Source organism: Dipodomys ordii, unplaced genomic scaffold (assembly GCF_000151885.1).
Source record: "Dipodomys ordii isolate 6190 unplaced genomic scaffold, Dord_2.0 Scaffold3, whole genome shotgun sequence".
Lineage (NCBI taxonomy): Eukaryota > Metazoa > Chordata > Mammalia > Rodentia > Heteromyidae > Dipodomys > Dipodomys ordii.
Window position 1 is genome coordinate 27014715 of NW_012267219.1, and position 18323 is coordinate 27033037.

The 18323-nt window shown below is 39.4% G+C and overlaps 1 protein-coding gene across 2 annotated transcripts in view; it reads left to right on the plus strand.

Moving 5' to 3' along the window:
- The first annotated feature begins 14193 nt into the window (after positions 1-14193).
- The window catches only part of LOC105989327 (pleckstrin homology domain-containing family G member 7), a 44989-nt gene continuing 40859 nt past the window's right edge, over positions 14194-18323 (plus strand). For both annotated transcript variants that reach the window (XM_013021292.1, XM_013021300.1), the window contains exons 1-2: positions 14194-14592; positions 15077-15099. In XM_013021292.1, the coding sequence (XP_012876746.1) occupies positions 14194-14592; positions 15077-15099 (422 nt within the window). The remainder of the gene's footprint in view (positions 14593-15076; positions 15100-18323) is intronic.

The window sequence follows — 18323 nt, forward strand, 5'->3', positions numbered from 1 at the left end:
AAAGGAGGAGGCTGCAATGCTTGGTAAGAAATGTACGCATTATCCTGCCCATGTAATTGTAACCCCTCTGTACAGTATGTTCACAAATAAAATTAAATTAAATTAAAAAAAAAGAAATGTACGCATTATCCTACCCATGTAATTGTAACCCCTCTGTACAGTATGTTCACAAATAAAATTAAATTTAAAAAAAAAGATATAGGTGATTAATAGAATAGAGAGCAATTCCATAGCTAGTAACTAAATGAATTCTCAGTAGATTCACTTTTAAACACTGCTCTTCCTGTATAGAATGGAGCTTTGGGGGTCTTTGGAATGATGGCAAGTGGAGAGCTTTGTAAGCTGGGCTACCTCAAAAGGGTTAGGAAGCCTTCAATCATGTGGCTGCCATCTGCCCCAGCACCTGTATCTTCTAAAAGCACACAAATTATTATTTATTTATTTATTGTTGGTCATGGGACTTGAATTCAGGGCCTGGGCACTGTCACTGAGCTCTTTTGCTCAAGGCTAGGATTGCACCATGAATAAGAGTATTTCTTTCTTACACACACACACACACACACACACACACACACACACACACACCCCTCAATGCCCTATTTTCCCAATTATAATTTGAATAATGAACTCAGGATATATTTATTACTATAAGGATGCCTAAGACCTCCTGGAATCAAAATGATTTTCCAAGAAGTGGCGCTGTGGCTCAAGCAGTAGAGCACTCGTCTTGAGCTGAAGAGCACAGGATCAGTGCACAAGCCCAGAGTTCAAGCCCCATGACCGACAAAAAAAAAAAAAAAGAGCAAAATGATTTTCCAAGTCCAGACAGGCTTTTCAACACTAAGGGCAAAACTAGATTCACATCCCCAGAAAAGAAAGGCCCTGACTTATATGATTTAGGAACCATATTTGCATATCTCAGAAACAAGCCTTGTGTTTAAAGCCATCACCAGCCTGACCCTTCCTCAAACTACTGTACTTGTTGCCATTTCAGACTTCTGTGAGCCCTCTATGTAGTTGAAATGAAAAAAAAAAAAAAAAAGAATCAGCCAGCCCAGTTACCATTAACAACCAGGGTATACTGTAGAGATAAATGGTATGCTTGCTTACATGCAGCTGCTAAATGAGGGGCTTGGGAGCAATGTCAAACAGTTCCATGATTCTTCTACTGCACACCAAATATGACAAAATCAGGGAGCCATCCCTAAGTCAGGCTTGTGGAACTAGAATATCGCATCATCAGCCTGGCCTTGTCCACCTTGCTGCAGACACAAAGGGCTCATCAAAGCCCCAGACTTCGCCAAGTATATCAATATCCAAGATATACAGTTTACATCTATAATCTTAGTTATTCAAGAGGTTGACAGGTGACAAAGTTCAAAGCCAGAATGAACAGAAAAGTCTCAGAGACTCTATCTCCAATTAACCAGTAAAAAACAAAAAACCAGACTGTAGGTACAACTAAAAGAGTAGAACACCAGCCATGACCAATAAAAGTCAAATGAGAGTTCATAACTGAATTCAAGCCCCAGTACCAATACACACACACACACAAGCCTCAGATCTATCACCCAATTTATTGTTCAAGTAATACAAAGATGGAGAGCAACAAATCCAAAAGATGGGGGCTACGGTATAAAAGGTCTATGAAGCCAGTCCTGGACATTGCAGAGATTCCAATGGACTTGTGGTCTGCTCCAGTGCCCTGTAGAAGTCCCTGGTTTCATCCTCTATCTGGACAGCACTGCTGACATCAGGACTGATTAGATTATGATGATGCTTTGAGCTGTCCAGGCCATATCTAGCTCTCATTGAAAATCTGGGAGTAAAGAAGCACATTCAGAACAGTATAATGATTAAGAGATTCTAGAATTAAAGGACCAGAGTTCAAACTCCATGTCTGCTCTGCTGTGTGATTGTGGACACCATGTCCACTCTGCTGTGTGATTGTAGGCAAGTAAATTCTAGGCTTCAATTCGCCCTAGTAAGCCAGGGACAATAAGAGTACTAGGTGTTTTTAACAGGATGCTGACTCACTCCTGTAATTCTAACTACGTAGGAAGCTGAGACCTAAAGTATTGAAATTCAAAACCAGCACAGGCAGAAAAGTCTACAAGATTTTGCCTCCAATTAACTAGCAAAAAGATACCTCAGAGGCTAATACCAGCTATGCGTAACAAAGCCAAGTGAAAGCATAAGGCTTTTAATTCAAGCCTTAAAAAATATTACTTCTAGCTAGGCATCAGTGGCTCACACCTATAATCCTAGCTACTCAGGAGGCTGAGGTCTGAGGATCACGGTTCAAAGCCAGCCCAGGTAGGAACATCCATGAGACTCTTATCTCCAATTAACCACTGGAAAACCAGAAGTGACACTGTTGTTTAAGTTTGAGCTGAAGAGCTGAGGGACAGCCCCCAGGCCCAAAGCTCAAGCCCCACAACCAACTCCCCCCCAAAAAAAATACAACTTCTTTTAAAGAGCTTTGATAAAAATTAACTGAGATAATTTTATGCAAGGCTTAACAAAAGTATCCAGAGTAAAATAAATGTTCAACAATAAATACTAAAGAAAAGTCCAGACCCACCTGGAAATTATCTCTGCTTTCTAGCAACAGAGATTATTTTGATTGAAGAGAAAATAAATGCCCAGACATTAAAATTACCTTTAACAAGAGAAGTCTATTTTCAGAATGCACTCCATAATATGAAATGTCAAGGACTGTCCCAGATGTAAGAATAATAACAGATGTAGTTGACAGTTGGTCTCTAAGACTGAATCTCAAAACAAGGGAGGGTCAAAGACCCCAATCTGGAAACTCTGAAACACTGTCCCAAAAGGGGCAGAGCACCTGCTTATAGCAGAACAAGGGATACAAGGTGTTTGTCAGAGCTTTGAGTCTGATACCACAGTGTCACTGAACTGCTCTCTTCATCCATCTTTGCCATATGTGTGTCAAGTACTAATGGTTGATAAAAAGTAAGGAGCATAATGTTAAGAACAAAGCAAGAAAATAATTAAGTGCTGTCACCATGCTTAATGACGTAAGGGAAAAGAAAATGATACTAGCATATCCAAGAGGCACCCGCAAGCCCAGGTTTACAGTGACACCAGGCACAATAGCTAACATAGGGAATCAGCCTAAATGTCAAATGACAAATGAATGAATAAGAGAAAATGTGGTTTCATTACACTCTTATCTCCAGCAAAAAAATAAACTGGAAGTGGATCTGTGGCTCAAATGGTAGGGGCTAGCCATAAGCAAAAAATGCTAAGGGATAGCACCTAGAACTTGAGTTCAAGCCCTAGTACTAGCACATGCATACGAGCACGCGCGGGCGCACACACACACACACACACTTCTTCAGTAAAATATCATTCAACCATAATTTTTTTTAAAAAAGGAATATAAAGGCTGGGCATAGCGGTTCACATTTATGAGGATGCTCAGTTTGAGGCCACTTAGGCAAAAAGCTAGCAAGAACCTATCTTAACCCAGTCTTCATGCGTTGGATGAAAAAAGATGGGAGCTTGGTTCAAAGTCACTATTGCTATGATGGAGGAAACATACAAGGACTGAACGTGTATGTACCCAAAGTAGGCACACTAAGAATGTCAGGCTCACTGAGCATTGTTCCCATTATTGCTCAGCAGCCTCTGAGCCATGGCCCCGGGACACAATGCACAGCTTTTTAAAATTTTTTAAAATTGTTATTATAAAGGTGATGTACAGAGGGGTTACAGTTACATAAGTCAGAGTACATTTCTTTTTGGACAATGTCAACCCTTCCCCCACCTCTCTCTGTTCAGTTTTTCCCTGATATCCCCAACAATCGATTGTTTATTTTCAACATAGTGTCTAGTAAGTATCACTGCTGCATTTGTTCACCCTTTGTCCCTCCATTTCTGTGCTGCCCCTTACCCTCACAAAGACAGATAAATGAACAAGACAAAAAGAAAAGAAAACCGCAACAAAGAAAAATAAACTTGGTTCCATTTCTTAGAGTTCATTTTGATAAATATTATATGATCAGAGGCACATAGGCATTGTGTCTCTGTGTTCCTCCCGCAAGAGTATCTTCCTTTGGTCTCACTGCATATGTGTGTCTAGAGTCCTGTAGATTTATCACATCCCAGGGTATTTTAGATCTAACTTCTACATATGAGAGAATAAATGTATGTCCTGTTTGTCACTCTGAGTTTGGCTTATCTCACGTAACATAATTTGTTCTAGATCCATCCATTTTCTTGCAAATAACATATTATTCTTTCTAATGGCTGTGTAAAAATCCATTGTATAGGGTTGGGAAGGTGGCTCAGCGGTACAGTGCTTGCCTTACATGCATGAGGCCCTGGGTTTGATTCCTCAGCACCACCTAAGCAGAAAAAGCTGGAGCTGTGGCTCAAGTGGTAGAGTGCTAGCCTTGAGCTGAAGAGCTGAGGGACAGTGCCCAGGCCCAGAGTTCAGGTCCCACGACAAGCAAAAAAAAAAAAAATCCATTTTTATAGGTACAACATTTTTTTCTTTTGAGCCACTCATTTATTATAGGGCATCTGGGTTGTTTCCATAACTTGGTTATTGTGAATAATTGATTTTGGAATATATATACACACCATATAGTTTTACTTAACCATTCTCATATTACTGGACTTACAGCCTTCTCACAAATTTTGCTATTAGTAAATGCATAAATACTCTCTGTTCTTAATAAAAGCAGAAAATAAGTATAAATATTATTAATTTTTCAGACCCATAGAGTCTTTCATAATGTGAAATGTGAACCAAATATATAGCAAGCATACAGGAGCAACCAATGAAAGAAACAAGATCACTAAATTATAAACTATTACCTCATTACCTAGTGTTAATATAATCAGCCTTACTCACTGCCATGCCCAAGTAGGTATCCTTACCATGCATGGAAGCATGACATAAATCAATTTCTACTCATTATAATTCTGTAGACAGCAACCTACCATCCCATCTTGCCTACAAAGAAAACAACAAATAAAATCAAGCAAAGGGCTTCTTGATCATAAATATTTAAAGATGCCTATCTATATTCAGTAATTATACATTGTATCAGAAACAATTTGTATTGTCTTTGGAAAAAATGAGTAGCCATGTAGAATCAGACAATCTAAGATTCTTCTAACAGAGTCCCTTTGCTTGAGAAAGTTTCATAAATGTCACTTAAATTGAATTGATGTTCCTTCCTTTAGAAATGAGCCTTTCGTTATATAACAGATCATGGTTGTTTTCTTCTTTCTTGCTTTGCTGTCCCCAGGAACACTTTCCTCCCAATTCCCTGGGACCCTGCTGTTTCTGCTTATTCACCACCTGAAGCCTTAATTCCCTGTTTAAAACATTAGAATTGGTTACTGTGGAGATAATCTTGACATAATTATGTCAGAATTATGACTTAGGGACAGAGATCATAGGGAGATAGATAAAGTCTTACAATAGGTTTAAAATCACACATACACAGAAAGAAAAAAAAAGAAACAGGATAATTTTCAGGCCCAATTGTCTGTTCTATCCTTCCTACCTTAAAAAAAAAAAAAAACTAAAACTAAAATTCACAGGCTTATTTTCCCTTATCAGGCTTTTAAAATTCATTTCCAGTGTTGTTATTGCAGTCATTAACTTGTTCACAGTGACAATTCTGACAAGGGAGGCAAATTCAGTCATTTTAAAACTGTCAGAACTAAAAGTTGGTAGAGTAAAGCTAGGTGCAGTATACTGTTGAAATTAGAACTCTAAATGAATTTCATGGTGAATTCTCATCTCCACATTTTCCAAGATAGAACAATTGATTGCTGGTTTCATCAACAGAACAAGTTCATTCACATAGTGTCTAAAGTACTATTGTGAGTCCCTGTCAAAGTAAGATTCAAGCCAGTCTAAACTCAGATTAAACTGAAGAAATAAGCCTCTGTCTCTGTCCGGTATTCACAAACACAGGTGGGCTAAAACAGAGGCAAGGGCAGTCCTAGAGATCAGGAAAACCTAGCTGTGGCTGCTTCCTAGGTCTCTACGAAGTGCCAATACTTGATTAACTTCTATTTTTCCATACTTCAATGGCCAGGCTTTAAATATATGCCAAAAATAGAGTAAAGAAATATATAGTGCTAGACATGAGGGACATATCTTATAGCCTAGCCACATACCAATTAAAAAAAAACAGTGTTTAAATGTAACAGATACAGCTTAACTGTTACATTTTATTTTTTCTTTTTTGGGGGTGTCCAGTCATGGGGCCTGAACTCTGGGCCTGGGCACTGTCCCTCAGCTCTTCAGCTCAAGGCTAGCGCTCTACCACTTGAGCCACAGCGCCACTTCCGGCTATTTTCTTTTTGCTTATGTGGTGCTGAGGAATCAAACCCAGGGCCTCATGCATGCAAGGCAAGCGCTCTACCACTGAGCCACCTTCCCAGCCCCAACTGTTACATTTTGTGTGGCCACCATCTGTCAAATGTGGGTAGGACTATGATTGACTCTGACCAATAAAATATGACAAAGGTACTGAGATGTCACTCCTATAGTCATATTACAATGTATCCAGAAAACCCCATCTTACTAGTTAGGCAGACTGTCCTCTCAGCTTTGAAGACAAGCTGTGATGTGTGCCCATGGGGATGACTAAATGGCAGAGAACTGAAGGCGGGAACTCCACCTGCGGAAGCCAGAGTCCTACAACCTCAAGAAGCTGAATTGTAGCAACCACAGATGAGAAGAGGACCCTGAGCTCCAGAAAATAATGTATCAAAGATGATACCTGATGGCCTTGTAAGACAGGAAAGAATTCAAATAAACCATGTCTAGACTCCTGAGCACCTAGAAATTGCAAGGAAACAAATACATTCTGTTTGGAGCCACTAAATTTATGGCAAATTGTTATATAGCTATAGAAAACTAATACAGTAACCATCAAAAGATTGACATTTAAAAAATGGACATGGGAAAATATCTGAATAACCACTGAAAATTAGGTGCCAAAAGTCTAAGGGTGTAGGTGGGTGGGGGAGGGGGAGATACCATGCCAGCAGATTTACAATCCCAGCATTTGGGAGGCTAAGGTAGTAGAATCATAAGTTTTAATCATCCTGTACTACATAGAATGACCCTGTCTCAAAAAAAAAAAATGATGCCAGGCTGCCAACTGACATCCAGAAACCAGAAGTCAATTCTTAGATGCAAAGGAACATCCTGAAGGCTGCCCTTTTTCTGGTGGGAATGTTTCAGGATGGCAGGAAGAAATATGAACAGACTCCCTTTATATCAACCATCAACAGACTGCCTTTAGATCAATGAGGATGTATTTAGATGCAAGAGAAAAAAAAGTATGACTCAGTATAACTTAACGAAAGAAATTTGAGTTTAAGAAAGTTAAATATAAAGAGTTTTCTGGAGTTTGAGGAGAACTGACTCAGTCCCTTGGTACTAAAGTCCATTTCTATTTTGTTTTTTGTATCTCCACTTTCCTCAACTTGGTAAGAGGTGGAACCTGGAAGGTCCTCTGTATGTCAATTGTTCCCATTCCTCGGTCTACCTCCAGCAGGAAAGAGAGTCCTTGTTCCAGTATTCTCTACAAAAATCACTGAGTTTGGTGGGCTCAATGACTGACTTAATTTACATGCTAATCCTAAACCACTCCTTCCTGTAGCTCCTGGGATTGAAATGCATATTTGGCTTCTCTAGAGCCAAGGATTCTACCCCTCAAGCTGGCCATGAAATAAGCATGAGGGAAATATAGAAAAGAAATCTAAAGTCTTTGGAAAGAGCAGTGGGTCATGGATACAAGGAAACTATATACAAGTATCTACTAAAACTCAAATTCACAGCTGTGATATTGAGATTCCAAACAAGGGAGGTTTTCATCAGGAAGTCCGGCCCTTCCAACCTTCTCACTTCAGCAGATACACAGATGTAGAGATCCAACAGCAGTAACAGGAAGTCTTCCAATTTTTATCCTGGTAAAAGTCTTGAAAGAGGGTCAGGCATGCAGAGAAGCTCCGCTTGAAAAGCAGTTTTTATTGAGATGAAGCACACATAAGCCTAAATATGTAGCTCTCATTGTTGTGCCAGTAGCTGTGTATACTCAAAAAAAGAACCAACTGAGGTATCACCTCTCAGATCAAGAAATGGAACATAGTATCCCAGAAGCTACATACCAGGCTTGCAGTCCCTGCCTCTCCACTAAGTTCTAGAGAATCATAATTTTCTTGTTTAAGTTACAACCAGAGTTGGACACTTTTTGCATTGGAATCCAGTTTTCTATTATCATTATCCTCTAGGAGAGACAGTTTTATAATCATGTGAGGAGACTGGGAGATGAGTGACCTTCCTACCATAAACCAAAAGCAAAAAACTTATTCACTTTTCTTTGTTCCTAAAGTGAAAAGAAAAATCTTTTTTAGTCAGCCTTGGCAGAAGAGCAAATCGTCTGGTCTCCTGTGCTATAGTGGCATAATAGATATTCCTTGATAGTCTATGTTAAGTTTACAGGTGGTCACGATGGCCCTGGTGGCCCAGGAATATCTAGTCATTTTTCTATGTGCTGAGTTAATGCTATTCAAAGAAATCTGATATGACAGAATTAAAGATAAATATAAAAGCCAAGATCTTTAAATTAGACATATTTTCTCCTAAGGCAAGGTTTCTCAAATTTTAAGCGTTGGAAGAATCATCCATACATCTTGTTAAAACCCCAAACGTTGAACCCAATCATAGAGATTTTGATGGCAAGTGAATGTTTTGTTGTTGATGTTGTTTCTGTTTGTTTATTGTGACAGTATTGGGGCCAGCCTGTGCTCTCACTTGGCTTATTTGCTCAAGACTACTACATTAGAAATACTTCTACTTCCAACTTTTTCAGGATTAATTGGAAATAAGAGTCTCATGGACTGCCAGGGCTGGTTTTAAACTGTGATTCTCACTTCTCAGGAGGCTAAGATTACAGGCATAAATCATCTGTTCATGGCTTTGGAAGGGGTTTTTGGTGTCAAAAAGTTCCCAAATGATGATGCTGGCTGCTGGCCCAACAACGCTACTTTGAAAATCACTGATTTATAAGAAACTTTCTAATAAGTATCTGTAATAGTTCTAACTGGTAATAACATCAGTAGATTAGTAAATAGGTTCGTTTGAATTTGTTTTCAGAATGAAACTACAGAAATATTTTTAATGATGCATGCATTAAACAGTCCATCTAGATATCAAATAAATGTTCTTAGAGGATGGTGACCTAATCAAGATCATGGAGGATACAATACTTTTCCCTTTTAAAAAAAATTTTGTACCAGTCCTGGAGCTTGAACTCAGGGCCTGGGCTCTGTCCTTGAACTCAAGTCTAGTGTGCTACTACTTGAGGCACAGCTGCATTTCTGACTTTTTTGGGTAGTTAATTGGAGATAAGATTCTTAAGGTCTTTCCTATCTAGGCTGGCTTTCACCCTGGATCCTTAGATCTCAACCTTCTGAGTAGCTAGTATTACCAGTGTGAGTCACTTGGACTGGTTTCATTTACATTTTAATTACTAATGTACACAAACTTGTTCCAAAGGACAATAATCATCTCCTCTATATTTAATGTTTATCCAAGCACCCAATTAAGAATATAGATCAACACAAAATATTTTTAAGTTGGGGTGATAGATTCTGATAAATTATTCATCACTTTAGAAACTCAGACCTGCCCACTGCACCATTAGTGAAAATTATTGGACCTCTTAACAGGAAGTAGAAAGCCACATTTGCCATCAATTCTACATTGGAACAGCCATTGTTCAGGAAAAGCTCATCACACTGGCTTTTTTCTTTGGTGGGCTTAGATTCTCAACTTGCTTCCTTTTAGATTTTTTTCATAAACAAATAACTGGAAACATCTCTAAGAAGAGGAGAGGCCAGTTCCTCATTTTAGCTGTATCAAAGTTGCTTGTGCTCCTCCTAGGGGAGGGCCCGTGGTTGCAGGTATGTAATCGGCTGTCTAAAAACTTCATCTGGCCACTGGCTCTGTAACTAAGTAGACGCTGTGGATGGGCAGGATCCAGCCAATGTCACATTCAGAGGCCGATCATCCCTCAGGTACTAATAATGTTTGACTGCTTTCTGTTTCTCTCCTACATGTTTGTTTGGTTCCTGTTGCTACCAGCTTTGTTTGGTCCTGTCTAGCTGGTCTTTCCAGGTTTAATAAGAATTAGTGAATCATTAATCTATGAGGCTTTATAACTGGTACAAAGAGATCCTTCCCCAACAGTATGAGTGGGTATTTACTGGAACAACACTTGGGAGGTCAAAGCTGGTGGACTTTTCTTTATAATGATCACATACTGATGGAGTCTTTTAGAGAGGGCAAAGAAGAGATAGGTGAATAGAATTACTATTAATTTCTGACTCCATCACCGCCAGCCAGAGTTGTATTGAGGAAAGGCATCTCCCCAAAGCAGTAGCCACTATCTCACTAATTCCTGCAAGAAATCTGCTTGGGAGGCATTGTTATGCCTTCTTATAAATGCTGCGTGGAGGCAGATAGAAGAGAAAGGGCCCATCTCAGATCACACAGCTTATTGGCGGTGAGGGTGGAAGAGAAACCAGATCCGTTTACTCCAGCATTTCCTGATTCTCTGCAAACCACATCCCAAACTGTACATACAGTTTCTCCAGTCCTTTGGTGAGTCATCCTAGCCATTACTATTACTTTGGCTGATGTGTAGTTATCATTGCTGTGCTTTTAAAATTTAAGACACTAGCCAATAAATAATATTTAGTGAACCTTTAATACTATTGGGCTCACCAGTTGTCCTATCCTGAGATTAGATGACTGGAAAGAATCCCCAGTGCTGTATTCTAATCCCTCAAAGAAGAAAAAAGGTCAATTCAAAGCCTAAAGATTCTGATATACCTATTACAAAAATGCCTATGTAAACTTACTGAATTTCTTTTACATTCTTGTTGTCTAGATCTTGGATAATCCGCTAAAGGAAAAAGAAAATTAAATTTCTGGGCGTGGACATGTGTGAAAGTACCTATAACTCCAGTCCTCAGCTCAGCTGTTTGTTTGTTAGGAGAATAAGGAACTAACCCCACCATAAAACAAGCGCAGAGCTCAGGACCTTAAGCAACTTACTACACTTGACTGGGTCAATAGTCAGAACAGCCATTTTATTCGCTGCACTTCCCATGAAGCCGGCCTCAGTCTCTAGAGCAGCAACTAGGAATTACCAATCTTGAAGGCAGTTCAGGCCCACCATCACTAAATGTGCATTTTGCTTGGTATTATTCTCCTTCTTCACCCAACCCCCTCTAAGGCATTCTAGATGAATATGTGAAATTCTTGAACACTCAAGTCCTCGGCCATCAGAGCAAACCCAACAATACGAATGTAAGATTGCTTTGATAAATATGAATTTAATTGACTTTCGTTGATATCTAAGCAACTCCTTAAAGGCTCCCCAGTATTTGTTAGTTTGATTTGTCCTTAAACTAGGGGAGAGTCATGGAGTAAATTAAGAGAGCGTGAAGTTCCCAGAATCAATATCACAATATAGTCATGACAATAACATAATATCAAGTTTCTTTACCCCTTTACTGATAAGGGAAGATGGAAGAGCTGTTAACTCTTCTTATGCAAAGATGTCAGAACCTCCTAGGCCTGAAGCAGATTAAAAGAAACTACTTCTGGTGGTAATCCAGCTACTCAGGAAGCTGAGATCTGAGGATCACGGTTCAAAGCCAGCCCTGGCAGGAAAGCCCTTGAGACTCATCTCCAATTAACCACCAGAAAACTGGAAGTATCACTGTGGCTCAAGTGTAGAGTGCTAGCTTTGAGCCAAAGTGCTGAGGGACAGTGCCCAGGCCCATAATTCAAGCCCCACGACCAACAAAAAAATGAAAGAAAGGGGGGAGGGGAGGGAGGGAAAAAGGGAGAGAGGGAGAACGGGAAGGAAAGAAAGAAACAACTACAGGGTGGAAAGTGCCTCACTTAGCCAACCGCCTAAAGTAAAATAAGAAGTAATGAATAAAAGTCAGGAGTGTATCAATGTTAGACCATTTAGTGTTAAAGTATCATGGCCAATAAAAGCCTGTATTGGTTGTTTTATGTCCACAGAACCCCAGCAAACAGTACTAATTCTAGTTCAGGTGCTGTGGTGATAATCAAGAAAAGGAGGTCAACTCATGTTTTTAGCATTTGCTATTATCACATAGAAAAAGTAAATGACACACTAAAGAAAAAGCTCAAGAAGCATAGACAAATGAAGAGATGAAAGTGGGGGGAGAAGGATGCAGTCAAAAACTCAATGTAGCCAGGCACCAGTAGGTCATGCCTATTATTCTAGCTACTCAGGAGGCTGAGATCTGAGGATCACGGTTTGAAGCCAGCTGGAGTAGGAAGGTACATGTGACACTTATCTCAAATTAATCATAGAAAAAGCTGGAAGTTGTGCTGTGGCTCTAGTGGTAGAGCATTAGCAAAAAAGGAGCTCAGGAACAGGGCTCCAGACCAGAATTCAAGCCCCAGGACTGGCAAAATTAAAAATCAATGCATATCTTACAAAATTAAGAAAAGTGAGGGAAGTGATGGGTTGGGAGAAATGGGAAAGGGGAGAATGTTGAAAGGGATAAGACTGATCACAATGCATGTATCATAAACTGCTTTGTTGAATGGCAACTCCTTTGTACAATTATTTAAAGATAATAAAAACAAATACAATCAATTGGCACAATCATATCTGGTAAACAAAAGAAATAGCTCTATCAAAAAGTCTTGTCTATGCAAATAAAATTACATAGAATTAAAGAGTATAATATTATAATCCTAAAATCTTGCATTTCCAAATACATTCATTTGTAAGCAATTCCAAATCATTGTGTATTCTGGAGATTCTAGAATATGTGATCAACTGCTGATGCTTAGCCACAGAAAACCAATCTTTGCACAGTCTGAAACTACTTTCCACATTGCCCAAGGCAGAGCAGATGGCTGTGGTATCTATTCCACAGTTTCCCCCACTTCCCCACCAACACTAAGCAGTAATTGATGGGATAGGTAAAGATTGATATTTTCCCACACATTCTTCATTCATACAGAAAATTACAGAATAAAAGAGCTGCCCTAAGTCATTTCCATGTCCCTGTGATTCAATTGTCAAATGTCAGAATCAGCTTTGTTTGAGCATGAGAAGGCTTTGCTAGAAGGCAACTATACCTGTGAATCCTAGAAGACACTCCTCATCATTAGATGGGCATTTAGTGACATCTGGGGTTTTCTTTTCAAACTCATAAGTCATTTGTCTAAAATAGGAAAATTGATGAAATCTGTCTTTTTACCAAAAAATTTACATCAATTATCTTTTTCATTCCGTTGGTTGCTTGATTTGGTTGGTTGTTGGTTTTGAGAGGGAAAGAGTTGAGATAGGGTCTCACAAGGTAGCCTAGACTGGTTTGGTACTCATGAGCTTCCTCCTCATCTACAACTATAGGCATGCATCACCAGGCCTAGCTCACATCAAATGACCCTGAAGGCATGCCTCATTACATAATTTAAACTCTGACAGAAAACCCTTGTTTTTCTTGTTTGTACATCCCAGGAATGGAGAAATGTGTCTAAAATACACATACATAAAAACAGTGTAAATTCAATGTATATCTGATTCTCTTAAAATGGTATAATCAATAGGTGATTAACTATATGACTTCCAAAAGACAACAAAGTCTTTACAAGATTATTTGTTTGACCCTAGAAGGATATTAAGTAATAGATGCCAATATACGACTTAGATAGGAAGACATGTGTTAATTATCTTCTAAATGTAAAGGGTGGTAATGAGAACTGGGCTTTACTTATCTCTACAGAAGAATTTGAAGTCACCTTGTTTTCTCACCCCAGCCTCCTCATTTACTACAGGTTCCATAGACTGCTCCTCACAGAAGACGCACCAACCTTCATGTCATTCGCCTCTAGAAAAGCACAAAAAAATACCAGGGAATGAGTGGCTCTTGAATATAGACACTGAGCAACCCCACTGTGATCCAGAGAATAGTAACAATATCTCCTGGAACCTTCCAGCAACCAGTCCTCTTAGCTTCATGGAGAAGACGGAATCATCCAGCCCAGAGACAAAGTCCCATGACTGTGGGACATCACCTCAGAACCCGTGGCACTCGTCAAAGAAACCCTGTGAGAGTCAGAGCCACATGCTCCAGTTTGACCGACAAGCTCCAGGTCGCATTTCCACCTCTCCCACTTTGAGAAGGTTGAGGGGTAGTGGCTGGGGAATTTCATCCTTGCTACCCCAGCAAAACGCCCTGGAATTGCCCACTTGGGGAAGCTGGAGAGGACCTGTGAAGGCCCAAGGCTGTCTTTCTAAGAGTCTCCCTGGAAGTCCAAAGGGTTCATCACCTTCCCTGTCACCCCTGACACCTCACTCTTCTGACCCTGCAAGCATCAATAACACAGCTGGCAAAGTCAGATTCCAACCCAGGCCCACTGAGGATGTTCTTCCTGGGCTGCAGCTCATCAATGAGGGGTCTCTTCACCAGGCCGACGAAGACCTTAGCCTGCCTTGCGCCACCCCAGGGTACCCAAGTCCTAAGGTAACGTAGCTATAATTACCCATGCAGTTGGTGGACAACAAAGTGAAATAGGTCTTGGAATTGCCCCATTACCCCAAAGGTCAGGGGACTGCATCATGGGAGACAGCCCAGAACGATATTAAGTAGACATACACTCTTTGAGGAGCACCAAATCTCATTCACCACACTTGGTGAAGAAGAAAAATGAAGAATTACTCCAATTCATTTTATTATGTGTTTTTTATGACACTTAAGCCACCTAGGGTCTGTCAGGCATTGGATAGCAACTCCAGCCCTCTTGCAAATACACACCACGTGAAGATAAGATGGAATAGGTGATTTAAAAGAGAAGAGAGAGCTAACTATTCACATTTCTTACTCGTCCCTCTCCCCCAAAGTAGAACATTTTAGCTACAAGACAAATTGTGTGTCCTTCCAAGGTGTCTGTTTTGGCCTTTTGGATAGTTTTAAACCATATTAAAACAATATGTTTAATTCATTGCAGGGAGAAGAATTCTATGGATCCAGGTGTGTATGTACTTATTTTTTCCAGAGATATGATATTTACTGGCCATTTACTCTTATGTCTTTAAATAGTTATACAAAAAAGTTTAAATTCAGTGTGTGCATTTACAAGTACAATACATCTTAATCAATATCCCCCCCCATAATTCTTACCCATACTTTTATGCCTTTATTTCTGCCCTGGTACAGTAACCAGAAGGCATGTATCAGTGCACTTGGTTTAACACCTCATCTGAATTTGGGCTTGGGAGTACAAGAGTCTTCATTTCATGAGACTCCCTTAAGAGCACAATATTTTGTTATGACTCTTTTGGGCAGGGTATAACAGCAATATAAACTCATGGCTTTCATTCTGAATTGTCCATATCTAGACCCTGTGGCTTGATTAATGTCCATTTAGTAGTGATTTTCTCTGGCAAAGAAAATGGAAAGTCTAGAAATATTCACAGCCTTTCAAAAAGAAATTCAAAGAGAAAAGATTAAAAGGAACAAGATGTCCTCTTTAAATCTAGCATGACTTTAAAATGAATATGACAGCCTGTACCCTTATCTAGAATACAAGTTGATTGTGCTGCTTTGGAAACGAGGGCTCTGAAGTTTCAGCATGGCCTCTGGGTTCTAGTAGTTGTGTGTCTTCCCTCCCACAGATGAAGAGTTTCTGTGGTAGAAATAAAATTTGGTTCCACACCCAATTTCATCTACCCAATTTGTGGAACTGGCATGGAAGATCATGTAGATAGACTCAGAGGAGTCCTGAGAGAAATAGCTACTGTTATACCAGACCCCAGTCCTTGATCCAGTTTGCTATTCATATATATTTCATATATATATTCTTTTATTCATTAATCCTGATTTCCCTAAATGTATGGTCAAAATTATAAATTAGTTATGGTGCCTCAGAAAAGGCAAATTATTATATGTAGTATATCAATTATTGTATATAACAAACCACTCCAAAAACGAATAATAACCAGTCATTGCTTCTTTAAAAATTATGAGGATAAAAATTTTTCCAGGGGCTGGGAAGGTGGCTCAGTGGCAGAGTGCTTGCCTTGCATGCATGAGGCCCTGGGTTTGATTCGTCAGCACCACATAATCAGAAAAAGCCAGAAGTGGCACTGTGACTCAAGTGGTAGAGCATTAGCCTTGAGCTGAAGAGCTGAGGAACAGTGTCCAGGCCCAGAGTTCAGGCCCCATGACAGAAAAAAGTAAATAAAAATAAATTTTCCAAGAGCAAAGACCATTCCAACATCCAGGAGTCAGCTAGAGTCTATTTCCAAATATACTGAAGGAAGAAATGGATAGAAGGAAACAGGCAGGCTGATAAGCAATTTAGGATTACAATGCAATGAACTACCTCCAATGTATTTTTGTTTTGACAAAGGACTTATCCAAAAGCCAAGCAAATAAGCTGTGTGAGTGGAATTTTATACATTAGGAAAGAAGGAAGGAAAATTTGTGGGTAGGGAGACTTCTTTATATTCCATAGTCACGAAAAGCTGTTAATCTCATCTAACTTCCATGTTACCCTGAAAAACTGACCCTCAAAAGGAAGTAGGAAAAAAGTTAAATATACTCAAATTAGAAAGTGGGGGTAAAATTACCTTGGAAACCAAATGACATGGTATTTGACAGTCTATCTTGAGGGGGAAGGAAAAAAGAAAAATATTGATGAAGAATCCCAGATACTCCTTCCACCTAGGGTACCATTAGAGGGCAGCATAACATGGAATTAGCTAAAAGCTGAGTCAAATGTCTGAATCTGAATTCTATCTCCACTTGTCTCTGGCAACACAATCATAGACAACTTCTTTATCAGCTTGAGGACATCTTCATCCATGGAGTGGAGATAGAATGAATATCTATTTCAGAAGTCTTTTGTACCTATTAAATATTGTAAGTCAAATAATTGCTATTATTTTTAGAGGCACAATTCATTCATTCATTCAGCACTTCTCATGCAATTTATTGATTTATAATTCTTTCTAAACTTCTATGACACTGAGTTAAATGACTGATTGTGGAACACTCATCTGATGTATCTGAATATTGAGTTTAATACCTTCCACATACTTTATTTATAACCTGTGATTGCCTGGCACAGAGTTGGTATTCAATATTATAGAAAGGAAAACAAGTGGATCAGTTAGTTAGGTTTGGACTTGCCTGTAGGGGAAATTATTATTTTGGGGGGGGTCCGGTCATGGGGCCTGAACTCTGACCTGGGCACTGTCCCTCAGCTCTTCAGCTCAAGGCTAGTGCTCTACCACTTGAGCCAGAGCGCCACTTCTGCCTTTTTTTCTTTTTGTTTATGTGGTGCTGAGGAATGGAACCCAGGGCTTCATGCATGCTAGGCAAGCACTCTACCACTGAGCCACCTTCCCAGCCCCTGCGGGAAATTATTTTGTATATTCTTCTCCTCCAAGTACTTACTTATCCCCCTCTTGTTTCTTGACAAGCTCAAGGTTGACATCTTACTTTTGTACTTACCACTTGAACATAATTTAGAATCTTGGGCAGTTGAATAATTATTGTTTAATCCCATTTAGTAGTATGTTGACTTGTCACAAAAAGAGCAGTAGCCTAGAAAGAGGGTGACATTCTAGATTGTTACCAGTCTAGTTACCCATATCTTTAGTAATCAAAAATTGGGCATGGTGGCACAAACCTGTAATCCAAACACTCAGAAGGGTAGGCAGGAGGATAATGAGGTCAAGACAAGGCTGGGCAACATAAAACCAAACATATATAACTGATTAACCCTAAAACAGCACAGGGTAGGTAGGGAGTACCCCTGTCCTATGTGAGAGTCTATGGTGAGACTTCTGGGTAGCAACTTTGCTCTAGGTTTTAAAGGGACATGTCTTCCAATTATTCACTCCACTCTGTATTTATAATACAGCCATCAGGTGCCAGGTTCTAAACAAAAATAAACTGTAGAACGTTCCTGTTCTTTCTGCCTTCTCCAGTGGATTTCCATCCAATAAGATATATTAGATGGAAGTTGAACTAGAAATTGTAGACAAGCATACAAGTGAATATTCACAACCATCTTCTAAGACACTCAGTGGAAAAAGATATATCCTAGATTTAAGCAAGAGAACTACCATTTCTCTTCTGAGAACAAGAAAAATTTTTTAAAAGATTATCACTGAATCTTAATTTACTCTTCCTAATCAACCTATCCTTTAAAGCAAGCACCCTAACTGCTCTACAGATAGTCTAGG